A 13784-nucleotide genomic window follows, 5' to 3' on the forward strand; every position below is an offset into this window, starting at 1 on the left:
GTACTGCACAACAAATATTATCGACATAGTTAAATTATCAACTAAACATCAAGATACATTAAAGACGACCAAGTGTCGATCGTGATGACACTTGTCCAATGTTTTGTTCTTAAATTATGATTTAATTCACAGCTCTTTTTGTCAATCTACTGCTGAATGAAGTCCTCCCCTCGCCGTGTCGGTCTTGGGGGTTGTTTGACCATACTTCACCATGCTCGTCGGTGGGGAAAGGATCCCAGGACCGGTTGAGATATCACTCGCCACTGATGTTAGCCGTGATCGAGAACCGAACAAAGTCAGTTTGAAGAGTCCACAGTGCAGTGCGCTAACCACTGCGCCTCTGCGCTATTTTATCATCGTTCATTCTTTTCAAAGTGGCTCCAGGAAGACGCAGGCTCCTGCATCTGCTTAAAATCTGTTTTTTTTTTCAATTATATATTTAAAACAGTAATCACTGCCGCTCTGGTGAATAGCTTAACGTGGCATCTGTGAGATTGGCACGTGTGTGTCCATAAGCGCTTGTCTCTACACTCTGTGAAGGCTATATGGGGGATCTTTGTCTTCGTTGTGTGTTTATGTTGGCGTGTGGGTGTGTGGGTGCGCGCGTGGGAGAGGTAGGTTCACGCCACAACCCAAGTTCGATTCCCGGCCACGGCTAACATCGGTGGTGAGTGATATCCGAGCCGATCCTGGGTCTCCTTTTGGGTTGATTCACCCTTACACGCGTACCTGGCAATGGTGAGTGGACATGAGCACAATGGGGGAGACAAAGGCGGCAGGGAGTAGTGTGCGCCACACCACTTTCTTCGCGTGCCGTGCCGGAATTCATGAACTGCTTAATAGGTGCTCGCTAACACCACTCACCCAGCGGCAATCTTTACGGCTGCACGATAGCTCTTTGTATGTCCCTGGTCTGTGTGCGCCATGCTGTTATGGGGTCGTCCATAAATGACGTCACGCGATTTTGGACGATTTTTGACCCCCCCCCCCTCGTCACACGGCGTCACAAAAAGTCAGACCCCCCCCTCAAATGACGTCACAAAGCTTTGCCCCCCCCCAAAACCATATTTCCATTTTGAAAATAAAACATGCTTCAAATCGCTTTAAACTGTTGTCATTATAGTGCGTATTTAATGTGGCGCTGCACTCTGATGTAGGAGAAAACATTTATTAAAAAGTCTATTTAATTAAGTAGAACGTGTTGTCTATATTTATTTAAAGTTGCGCATTTTGATGTGACGTCACATTTCTCAAACCCCCCCCCCTCGTCACACATCGTCACAAATGTCTGACCCCCCCCCCCCCCCTAGGTGCGTGACGTAATTTATGGACGGCCCCTATGTTGCACTCAGCGAAACGTTATATTGAGGACAAATGGGAGTTCGTTTTCATTCAGGTACAAAACGCCACGATGTTGATTTGTTTTTATTTATTTTTCCGTAGACCCCGACAGCAGCGGCGTGAGTTCCCGTGCGACTCAAGCCGATAGTTTGGGATGAACCGGGAGTCGATGTCGACTCGACAACTTAAACCACCTTGAAAAGACAACACCGCGACGCAAGGGAGGCCTTCGACCCAGCCGTGGATTATTAAAGATTGCGTACGCGATAAGCTCAAGAAAATATCATACAATGCGACGCTGCGATTGGACAAACATCCCCATTGCTGAAGATGTACCTGCGAATGACTCAACGTGGACTACACAGCAGGAGGAGGAGCAGCAGCAGCAACACCGCACGCCTCTTATTGCGTAAACAAAAAAAACGTTGAAGGATCCTCCTGAAATAATAAATCATCTTTAGACCTCCGTGGGGGGTTCCCGAGTAAACAAGCGGACCAATTACAACGATTAACGTGGACGCGGTCACTGCCGTGGGCTTATATAGGATAACAGTTTATGGGTAATGGCCCTTGTTCAGAAGATTAATTTGTGTGGGGGGGGGGGGTTTCAGCTCCATAAAATGTTCAGCAGAGCGTGCTGCATCCGGCAGAGCAGCCCCATCAAAGTGTTTTCTGACTTTGTTAAAACACCAATTGAGAAGCAAACACTCCCACATTCGTCACGAAACTAAAAACTAAACTCTCTTTTTGTTTGTTATGTTACCAAGGCCCACTGAGCTACGTGGCCCTTTTTCAGAAGCGACCCGGCTATCACAAATGATGGCTCGAGGAAGTGGCTCGTCACCGTCACGTGGACATTTAGCGCAACAGCCAGATTCTCCAAACGCGCGATGTCGATTCGAAATGTGGAGGGAGACACCGGAGGACCCGGAGAAAAATCCACGCGACCACGGAGAGAGAGGACACGCAAACTCCAAAATATACAGCAGCTGTCAGGATTGGGGTCAAACCCACGACCCCTCTATACCAGGTGAGGTAGTTAACATCTTGCCACCATATTCTTAGCTCTTTCGGTAAAGTCACGTTGAAGGGAAACAATAAAATGTATATAAAATAATAAAATATTGTTTCCCTTCAACGTGACTTTACCGAAAGAGCTAAGAATATCAATTACTGCAGTCACGAAAGCTTTAAATCAAAATCTTGCCACCATTTACAACCTCCTTACAGGGAAAAAAGCTCTGCTCTGCAAAAGGGGCCATTGCTCGATACGTTAGTCTTTTATATATTTGAGGGGTGTCCCGGAAGAAGAAAAACACCAATTGATAGCCAAGAAATCGCGTTTTGCAGAAAGTATAGGCTTCAATTGAGAGTTGGCGGATTGAGTGGGTAACAAAGTTGACTGAGTGAGATTCGGTCCTTCGTGGGGAGATGCTGCAAGAACGCAAATCCCGCGTGGATTAAGTGGTTTGAGTGAAGCTACGATGAGTTAAGTGTTCCAATGAAGCTAGTTAGCATGGGTTAGTTTTATATACAGAGACTCCTCTACTTACGAACGAGTTAGGTTACACTCTCGTAGATTCCAAACATGTTGTACGGCGTGTACACTAAACACAGGGGATGGCTTTAAAAGTTGTATAATCTCCTGTAGATGTCACTAGTTCTTCACGTTCCACAGATGTAGATGCCACTGGATCCTTCACGTTCTGAAGATGTAGATGCCACTGGTTCTTCACGTTCTGCATATGTAGATGCCACTAGATCCTTCACGTTCTGAAGATGTCGATGCCACCATTTCTTCACGTTCTGCAGATATAGATGCCACTAGATCCTTCACGTTCTGAAGATGTAGATGCCACTTCTTCAGGTTCTGCAGATGTAGATTCGACTGGATCCTTCACGTTCTGAAGATGTAGATGCCACTTCTTCTTGACGTTCTGCAGATGTAGATTCGACTGGATCCTTCATGTTCTGAAGATGTAGATGCCACTAGTTCTTCATGTTCTGTAGATGTAGATGCCACTGGTTCTTCATGTTCTGCAAATGTAGATGCCACTGAACTTCATGTTCTGCAAATATAGATGCCACTGGTTCTTCACGTTCTGCAGATGTAGATGCCACCACCACCACCATCTATTGCACGGTGGTTGAACTTACGACTTTCGGTCCGAACAGGAAACTGGCCATACGGACATATTTGTTCGTATCTGCGAAAGTTCGTAAGTCGAATGTTTGCATATAGAGTCGCTGTATCGCAAGTTATGCGTGAGATGACGGGTATTCTTGATGTGGTGTGCCGACCTGGATAGACCCGGCTTGAATTATCAAGTGTTTATCTCTCCAGCACACCCCTCACTTGTAGATCATGTACAGTGCACATACTGTAGATTACGTACAGTATATATGCACTGTATATTGCATACAGTGCCTACTGTATATCGTGTACTGTTTGTACCGTACAGTTCGAGTACAATATCAAATGGGTTCTAAAGTTCCATCTTACAAACTATAACTAGATTACGTGAACACGTTCATTAACGCCAGAAATGATGACAACAATAATAACTCTAATTAAAAAACACCCTACAACTTTGTTTCAGCAACACGTGAAACGTGCATATTTACATAATAATTACATGATTAAAAAACAACTGCATTTACACAACAACAACAACGCGTGGGATTTCCCTCGATAACATAGCAGTCACTTGAGCCCAACTATGGCATTTGTGTTCTGTCCGTATGGCTTGGTCTTGCCTCTACCACCATACGGTATCGTTTAGTTTCTATTGTCATCGCTCGGGCTCATCATCATGCGCTTATCCCTTTCATGTATGTTGAGCTGCGTATACTCACGGCGATGCTGTGCGTCTCAAATTGTTCAAATTGTATCGACGTAGCGTTGTGTTTACACGCGAAGGGCTCAATGACATTGTTGTTGTGAAGGGCGTTCTATATGTTAGTTTGACCTACGCCGCGCTGTTCTAACGTCTAGATTCTTACGCACGTGCCGCCCGCGCGTACAAAACAACATCAGTCGATCGTTTGATCAAACACGAGCAATTGATCAAAGTCGACCAACCGAACAATATCAGTGGATCGATTGATCGTTACGAGCCCATGCACGAGGACGGATATCACCGGGGAAACGTAATAACCCACGAACAAATATTGCCCAGAAAGTTGTAGGTGGATTCAATTGCTACAAAGGGGTAGAATCATTGTTCAGAGTGATGTAGAGTAGGCGAATGAAATTGACGATGTATAACTCAGTGTCAGTTATTTGTGCCGCCATCTGTGGGGGTATGACGTTGGGGGAAGCTGCCTGGAGTTTAATTGTCTCGTGATTGAAGGCAAGACAAACATCGTGAATACTACTAATAAAGTGCGTGGTTGCCACGTCCCGTGTACCACGGTACACGCGTCTCACCGAGTTTCCCAATTCACCGCGGTTCAAATCTAAATGTTAAGTCGCGCCTCGTGATGTCTAATCACGTACCTCGTGATGTCTAATCACGTACCGCGTGATGTCTAATCACGTACCTCGTGATGTCTAATCACGTACCGCGTGATGTCTAATCACGTACCGCGTGATGTCTAATCACGTACCGCGTGATGTCTAATCACGTACCGCGTGATGTCTAATCACGTACCGCGTGATGTCTAATCACGTACCGCGTGATGTCTAATCACGTACCGCGTGATGTCTAATCACGTACCGCGTGATGTGAACCTCATGGCGGTACCCCGGGGTGCCACAGGACCCCGGCTCTCGCATAATGTCCGTGATGTAACCACTTTTAGTCTGTTGATAGTCGGCGACGCTGGCAATCGACTCATCTCGACGAGCTGCACACGATGGACGATTCAGAGTTGAATTTTTCGCTAACGGATTTTTTTATCCTGATGTTTGGCGTTTCGACATCGCGGAGTGTGGCACTGACTTCGGATTGATTGGTACCCCAGTCGAGGAGTTAAGTACACTCCTGGAAAAAAATAGTGTCCCAGAAATAAAATATTTAATTGCCTCGGTCATTTTGTCTTATTTGGGTACCTCGGGGTAGCGCCATGAGGATCATATGCACACACCATCTCTCTGCCTGACAAAGATCCCACGTGTAACCTTGAACAGACTGTTGGGGCAAGTGGTGTTTTAGCGAGCACCTATTGAGGCCGGCACGGCACATCAGGGGGGGGTGGGGGGAGTGGCAAGCACCACACCCGGCAGCCTTTGTATCCCCAGTGGCGATGTTTTTACACCACACAAGGAACTCGTTTGAGGCTGAGTCGACCTAGGGGAGGCCCAGGACCGGTTCAGATATAATCGTCACTGGTGTTGGCCGTGAGCGGGAATCGAACCCGAGTCGCCGGGTTCGTAGCGCAGCGCGCTAACCGCTACACGACCGCTCCCCACACACACACATCCACGATCTCTATCTTAATTTGAAACAAATCATGTGGTAATGCTTCTGCATTGCCACAGAAGCACCTACAAAATTAACGACTGCAAAACTCAACACATTCGTCAATAACACGGCCTTAAAGAGAGGCAGAGTTACTCTGTCTCTCTGGCCTCTCCGTGCGCTGTGAAGAAGGGCCATTGCCCGAAACGTCACCTGTTATGTTAATTTGCGTTAGTGCTCTGTGACGTGAACACACACATCAATACACACAATGCCTCGCACTTTGAATACGAGCTCCGTACATCGCGTGGAACACGCGCACACACACAAGATCCTCTACCACGAATCGCATCAGCACTCTCCCGCGTCACGTGGGACGCCGAGCAATCATCAGGCGCGTGCAGCGTGCAAGGACCACATTTTCACTCCAACCGAAGCGAATCGGCACAACCTCGACGAGACGCAGTGCGTCGCGACAAACAGGGCAGATTTCATCCTGTGTTAGAAGAAGAAGAAGAAGACGAAGAGGAAAAAAAAGGTTTGCTGGCTGGAGGGAGGTACGGAGGAGGGTCGCGTCCAACTGTTGGACGCGAGGCGGTCGCGACTCCTACGGCGGCGACAGCGGCGGCGGCGCGGGTGGCCCCGGCGGCGGTGTCTGCGCGCTGTCTCGTGAGGTCGTCCGCCCGCTCATCCTCCTCCTCCTGACGACGACCACCCGCTTGCGCCCCGCCGGGTGAACGCGCGAGCGCTTGACGCTGCGCCAGTACGTGGCGCCGGAGACGAGCGCCGTCAGGGCCACCAGCGAGGCGGCGCTGCCCATGCAGATGGCGACGAGAGCCCAGGGCCGGTGCTTTAGGCCCAGCACGTACGTGAGCACCCGCTCCTTGATCTGCGAGGGGTTCGTGGTGTCCCCGGCGCCACGGGTTACAGAGTCCCGGACTTTGTACGTGAGCGGCACGCGTTTTGTCACTCCACTGCTGGATGAGGGCCTCCTCATCCCCCTCCCCTCGTCATCCCCCCCACTCCTTCCCCCCCCTCCCCCGCCTTGTGCTGTGTTTGGTTACGGATGCGGGGTTATTTGACCGAACTTCAAGCGACCTTACACACTCGTCAGCAACAATGTGGCTTTAAAAGATGAAATCAAGATATAAAATCATTGAAGTTTCAGGCAATGAGATCTTCTTCAAAGCACATCGTGAGGTCCTTGCACGCTGCACGCGCCCGATGATTGCTGAGCGTCCCACTTGACGTAGAGAGTGCTGATGCAAATTAAGGTCGCGATCTTGTATGTGTGTGTGCACCTCCGATTAGCACGGTTCGTTACTTACGGTGCGATAGAAGTTCAACACACACGTGCGTTTGTGTGTGTTGCACGCGCAAAGCACGCAATGCGCTATGGTGAATGGCCATTGCCTGAAAAATCGCAGATTTGTTTTTATTTTAAGGCAGTGTTGTTGTTGACGAATGGTTTTGAGCTTGCGTTGTTAACTGTGCTTATGCACCGCTGCTATTTTGCCTGCCTTCATCAACCCACAGTGAGCAGCACGATCAAGGACGGTCGCCGCGTCCGTCCGTGGCACAGCGAGCTGACAGCGTACCGTGCCATCGCACACGCACGGACGAAGATCTCACGCGTAGCCTTAACAGGCTGTTGGGGCAAGTGCTGTTTGCGAGCACGAGGGGGTGGGTGACTAGCACCATGCCCGGCCGCCTTTGTCTCCCCAGTGGCGATCTTTACACATTGCTCATTTGAGGCTGAGTCGACCTAGGGGAGACCCAGGACCGATTCAGATAATCGTCACCGGTGTCGGCCGTGAGCGGGAATCGAACTCGGGTCCCCAGGGCAACGCGCTCAACGTTGCACACGCACACACACGCACACACGCGCACACACGCGCACACGCGCGCGCACGCGCGAACCCTCACCTCCTCGGTGATGTCGAGGCGCAGCACGGCGGTGCTGCTGAAGGCCGGCGTGCCGCCGTCCTTCGCCTGCACCAGCAGCGACCAGCGGCAGTCGCGCCGGTGCGTGAGGTTGCGCAGCGCGGCCAGCGAGCGGATGGACGGCCGCAGGCGCAGCTCGCCGGACGCCGTGTCCAGCTCGAAGACGTCGAGCGGCTCGGCGCGCTCCAGCGAGTAGTGCACCACGTTGTTGGGCGCCTCCGCGTCGCCGTCCGTCGCCTGCGCGCGGCCACCAAGAGACGTTCGTTTCGAGGTTCGAGTTAAAATAAATATTTTTTTTTGTCGCTGAAGCGGGTGAGATACGCAAGGGACCAGCGAGACCTGGTGGGGCGTCAGTCTGCCAATGTTTGTTTTTGCGACAGCTCAACTCTCTCGTCGCGACGACCCGCGCCGCCCGACCGCTCCGCGTCGCTCACCAGGATGTGCAGCGCCTTGCCGATGACCATCACCTCCTGCAGCACGCTGTCGCTGAACGCCGGCGGGTGCTCGTTGACGTCGGTGACCGCCACGAGGACCTCGGCGATGCCGAACAGGCCGCCGCCGTCCTCGGCGCGCACCGCCAGGTGGTGGCGCGTCCGCGTCTCCGCGTCCAACTCGGCCCACGGCTGCGTGTAGAGCACGCCCTTGCTCGGGTGGATCAGGAACCTGCCCGGGGGTTCGGTGGGGTGAGGGGTTCAGTGGGTCAGGGGTTCAATGGTTCAGGGTTTAAATGGGTCAGGGGTTCAATGGGTCAGGGGTTCAATTGGTCAGGGGTTCATTTTGTCAGGGGTTCTATGGGTCAGGGGTTCAATGGTTCAGGGTTTAAATGGGTCAGGGGTTCAATGGTTCAGGGTTTAAATGGGTCAGGGGTTCAATGGTTCAGGGTTTAAATGGGCCAGGGGTTCAATGGGTCAGGGGTTCAATGGTTCAGAGTTTAAATGGGTCAGGGGTTCAATGGTTCAGGGTTTAAATGGGTCAGGGGTTAAATCGGTCAGGGGTTCAATTTGTCAGGGGTTCAATGGTTCAGGGTTTAAAAGGGTCAGGGGTTCAATGGGTCAGGGGTTCAATGGGTCAGGGGTTCAATGATTCAGGGTTTAGATGGATGGGTCAGGGGTTCAATGGGTCAGGGGTCAATGGTTCAGGGGTTCAATGGGTGAGGGGTCAGAGACACTGAGACGGCGTTAATGAACATTTCTCCGAATATATGGGAGCAGCAACTCGTGGTGAACCGTCGAACCCCCCCCCCCCCCCGGGGGTTTGCGGGGGGTCAGGGCAACGTTCACCAAGAGAGCCTGGCTTGCCGCCTCGCTTCTGGTTGGTTTTGACTTTGAATGTGTGTGCGTATGTATGTTGGACTTAGTTCGCACCGTACAAAGTCAACCATCCTCCTTGGACGTGCGGGGGTAGGAAAACAAACTAAACACAAAAAGCAGTTCTCAGGAAATGAGTTTCCAATTTAGATGATTTTAAAGTACACAGCTCCAGTGGCTTCATAATATCGGAAAGAAGAGCATTCCAGACGGGCGCAGAAGTACATCTTAATATCAGCAATGCAGTGACCATCTTTGTCCAATGGCTCGCCAAATCTGCTCCCAAGAAACCTATAAATTTCCCCCCAGGGCATTAAAAGTCCAAAATGTATTGAGTTGCATCGTGATGATAATACTAATAATGTAACGCCACTCGAGACGTCGCGCTTACTTGCAGCTATCCCCTGAAGCTACGCGTCCCCTTTATTGTCCATTCCCTTCCGCTTCCCTCCCCTCACCCCTCCACTCTGTCCCGTCCCTCCCCCGACTTTTCGTGACCCCCACGTGCCCTCTGTTAAGGTCACTCATCCCTCGACCCTTGCATGCCCCTTGCCATCTAAATCACTCCCTTTGTGTTACCGGTTTTAAACTACGTAAAGTGCCATGAGCTTTAGCGCTCCATGAAAACAAATCAAGAGAAGCATTCTGAGCCGTCGTTTTTTTTCCGTGGCAAGGGAAGTTGCCGGAATACATCGCGACTCACATGTCGGCCTCCTCGCCCACCAGCGTGTATCGTATCTTGCCGAACTTGCCAGAGTCTGGGTCCACAGCCTGCACGGTGGGGTAGAAGGGCCGGGGAGCACAGGGAGAGCGAACAGGTGAGAGAGAGATTGCGTTGTGAGTCGACCGCCATCGTGCCCAGTGTGGAGAAAACCCACGGACAGGAAGGGAAAACACTGAACCATCCCACCTTACACGGGACACGCCTGGTGAAATCCTACTTGCTATACTGCCTTATGCAGACAGATGATCGACCTGAGGGTGTGACCTCGTTCACGTGATGGCTCCATTTCTGTGTAATCCACCGACCCCACTTGTCCAATGTCGATGGACTGCAAACAGAAGTTTGATTGCATTGGCAATGTACTTGACAGGATGGGGAAGCTTTCATCCAGCAGTGGATAGGCCATGGCTTATGATGATGATGCTGATCGATGGTGATGACCTGAGGATGCGTTCATCCAGTAGTTGGTACAATTATTGAGAATAATTATTATGATGATGAGCTATGGCGGTGATAGACAATGGATGATTATGACCTATGGTGATGACAATGGGAGGACTTAACCCAGCAATGGATAGAGACTGACCAATGATAATTATGATATTGATAAATTACAGCGGTAGCATGGGGAGACATTCATTCGGCAGGGGATACACGATGGCTTGACGAACATTGTGAAAATAACGATGGCTTTATGTTGGCACAAGGCCTTCATTCAGAGGTTCTACAGGTGTGCAAGTCGGGAAGTGGGGGCTACGAGCTCTCGTGCCTGCACTGTGGTGACGATGGACCCTCCGGGCGAGTTCTCCCGGATCTTGGCCACGTAGTGGTCCTGCGAGAAGCTCGGGACGTTGTCGTTGATGTCCAGAAGGTCGATGTTTATCTCCACAGCCGAGGAGCGGCGCTCCACCGTCTCCATCTCCTCCGCCACGATCTGTCCGGTCAGTTGGTGATTTTAAAATTGAAATGACACGTGCTTGTCCTCGGGTGGAGCGGCGGTGCAAAGCCTCGCGCAACGTGCTACGAACCCGGCGACCTGAATGGTTTAGGACTCCCGGGCCATGGCTGGCATTAGCGGCGAGTGATACCTGAACCGGTCCTAGGTGCTCGCCTTCGTTGCCAGCAGTGGATTGACAAAGGGTTGTTAAATAATAAGATGTTAATATTTGATGAAGACAATGGTGATTGGTGATGACAATGATGATGAGGGAGTGGTGGCGCAGCGATTAGCGCAACGCACTTTAAAATCTGGCGCTGTTCGTCTCCATATATTTGGAGGAATTTTCATTATCGCCGTTTCGGTGTCTCTGACCCCCGACCGATTCAACCTCTGACGAATTTAACCCCTGACCCATTGAACCCCTGATCCATTGAACCCCTGACCCATTCAACCCCTGATACATTGAACCCCTGACCCATTGAACCCCTGACCCATTGAACCCCTGACCCATTGAACCCCCCCATGGAACCCCTGACCCATTGAACCTCTGACCAATTTGACCCCCGACCCATTGAACCCCTGACCCATTGAACCCCACCCTGCCACTGTTGTCGTTGACCCCGGGACCCGTACCTGGCAGCGGATGCTGCGCGTCCGCTCGTAGTCGAATGCCGCTGAGTTGGTGACCACGAGCGCCACAGGGGCCTCGTTGAGGACGGTGCCCGGAACGACGCGGAGGGCGGCGCCGGCGCCCAGCACGCGCAGACGGAACTTGGCGTTGGCGCCCTGCATGCGCGGCGGGGTGGCACACGCACGGACGACGCCGACACGGAAGCGCGCGTGAGCACGTGTGCCAGTGCGGAAGATCTCAATCGTGGAGGGGTCGTCCGGAAAGAACTCGACAGCCCACGGCGAGATCTCGTTGTCCAGAACGTGCTACATTGTGAAGAGTAAGGCGGGTTAATTCTGTCTTGTTCCTAGGCGACTGCTAGGTGTAGCAGGGTGGGTGCGCCGTTCACCGTCGAATCTCGGAGCGCGCAAGTGGCTCAGTAGCGCCATTGTTTTGAAGACATTGTACTCACCGCAGAGAACTGTAGTGACACGACCACACTCTACAATAGCTGGCCAAAACTGTGCTATAAGCTATCCCATATATGGTCTTGCAGGAGCTTCGATACTGATGCAATTATTTTATTTCATATAAAACTGATGACGTTCACGTACGTCATCAAAATGGGAAACGGTTAAGTGGATGGCAAGAGCGATTACCGCATATAACCCGCGGGGTATACCACTTTTTACAGACAAAACAAGACCCTGCGGGGTATATGTAGGTGTGGGCTATCCCAAAAATATTTTACACGTGTGACATGTCATAACTCGTAAAAAAAATTCATGGTAGGACTATCCACTATGCAACACTTACTTTTGACTAAAGCACTGTTGAATAAACCACTCACACTAAAATTGCACATGTTATCACGTTTCAAATTATTCGAATAGTTTGTACAATTAAACGACAATGTTTGAAGTGGGCGCACTTTGTTTACCGGTGACGGGACAGCTGGGGGGACAGAGAGGTGGGGGGTTGGGGGCGAGGCGACGGCGTTACCGTAGTGCCACTATTGTCTGCACAGTGTGCAATCTACCAGTGCTAAAACTGTACTTACTTATCTACCAGTTACGTGTTACTTATTTATTGGATATTTACTTTTGTTACTTATTTACTGTTTTAAGTTCACTCGTTTCCGGTTAGTTTGTTTTCTTTGTGCACGTGATGATTTTAATGTTAACTTGGTAGTGGAATGTAAACTTCATATTGATATGATGGAATTAAGCTGCGGTAACGACGTTAAAGATATAAATGTATGCGGGGTATATGGAGGTGCGGGCTCTGAAATTTGCTTTACACAAAACGCTATTTTCGCGGGGAATATGCGTCTGCGGGTTATAGGCGTATGCGGGCTATATGCGGGAATATACGGTAATTATGGTGGAGGAATGGTGGCGCCGTGGTTCGTGTAAGGAGGCGAGGCCACGTGGGCATGGGGGGGCGGGGGGGATCGAATTAAGGAATCGATTTAATCGACGGACTGATAACAAAAAATCGATTCGCTTCCTGCCCCAGGCCATGCGCCCACCTTGTCCCCGTCGGACACGGTGATGTTGAGTCCGCGGATGACCTCTCCGAGCGGCGGGTTCTCTCGGATGCTCGTGCGGAACGCGCGCTGCGGGCCCGCGGGGCCGCTGAACACGGGGCTGTGGTCGTTCACGTCCACCACGGTCACCGCGACGCCGGCTAGCGCGCTGGAGCGGCCCAGCGGCGACGCCCCGACCTCGTCCGCCTGCACGGCCGAGCGGCGAGCGGGTAGCGTCACAATAGCGTTACAGCATCATCGTATCTATATATATGTGTGTGTGTGCGTACACAATGACTTGGGTTCAAAGCAGCATCGTCACAGCGCAGTCACTCGCTGCAGAGGCACTGGAGCCAAGGGGATAGGGGGCGGTACTGGATAAAATACCTGAACGAAGAGCTGATACGAGTCTTCGTTTAATCTCGTCACGTCAGGAACGGTGATGGCTCCGGTAGTTTCGTTGATCAGGAACATTCCATTGCTACCTGCAGCGAGGAGTATTGTGATTATTATTCACAGATGTGTGTGTGTTTGTGTGTATGCAGGGCTTAATTGCCACTGAATATGGTCTGGATGTCTGATGTGCTTGAGTGTATGCAGGTCACGTGTGGTGGGGTAAACAGTGGGTAGCCCCCACCTCTTCAAAGTCATCTGACCAGCATGAAAGAGTAGGCCAAATACCCTCTCTAGACTCGAGGGATCTTGAGAGCTCCCTCTCGTCAAGGCGCTGCCACCAGCAAGAAGTTGCAGGCCTGCGCCTCTTCATTTAATTTTTTGACCCGAGCCTGGCTTTGTTTTGTTGAGAGAGCGGTGCCGCTGTCCTGGGTACCGTTGACGATGGAGTAGCGTATGGGGTTGGGGATCGCCTGGTCCCCGTCGTACGCCACCACCGTGAAGATGTCCGCTCCCTGCGCGCGACGGACGGGACGGCACGAGGGCTCCGAGACGGAGTGCGCGAGCTACGGCCGAGCTACGGAGACCGCTGCT

The 13784-nt window shown here is 51.3% G+C and overlaps 1 protein-coding gene across 2 annotated transcripts in view; it reads right to left on the minus strand.

Moving 5' to 3' along the window:
* Positions 1–13784, minus strand: part of LOC116940343 (cadherin-related family member 1-like) — a 35880-nt gene that overhangs the window by 4025 nt on the left and 18071 nt on the right. Inside the window, exons 9-17 of one of the 2 annotated variants that reach the window (XM_032950080.2) lie at positions 13627–13705; positions 13185–13282; positions 12801–13004; positions 11293–11445; positions 10489–10653; positions 9699–9766; positions 8123–8351; positions 7671–7925; positions 1410–6633 (exon numbers count right to left, since the gene is read on the minus strand). In XM_032950080.2, the coding sequence (XP_032805971.2) occupies positions 6352–6633; positions 7671–7925; positions 8123–8351; positions 9699–9766; positions 10489–10653; positions 11293–11445; positions 12801–13004; positions 13185–13282; positions 13627–13705 (1533 nt within the window). In that variant the 3' untranslated portion in view covers positions 1410–6351. Of the gene's footprint in view, positions 1–1409; positions 6634–7670; positions 7926–8122; positions 8352–9698; positions 9767–10488; positions 10654–11292; positions 11446–12800; positions 13005–13184; positions 13283–13626; positions 13706–13784 lie in introns of those variants that run through there. The other variant, XM_076065739.1, reaches the window with a different exon arrangement.

The sequence above is a fragment of the Petromyzon marinus genome, chromosome 8 (genome assembly GCF_048934315.1).
Source record: "Petromyzon marinus isolate PM22_M1 ecotype Great Lakes invasive population chromosome 8, UKy_Petmar_22M1.pri1.0, whole genome shotgun sequence".
Lineage (NCBI taxonomy): Eukaryota > Metazoa > Chordata > Hyperoartia > Petromyzontiformes > Petromyzontidae > Petromyzon > Petromyzon marinus.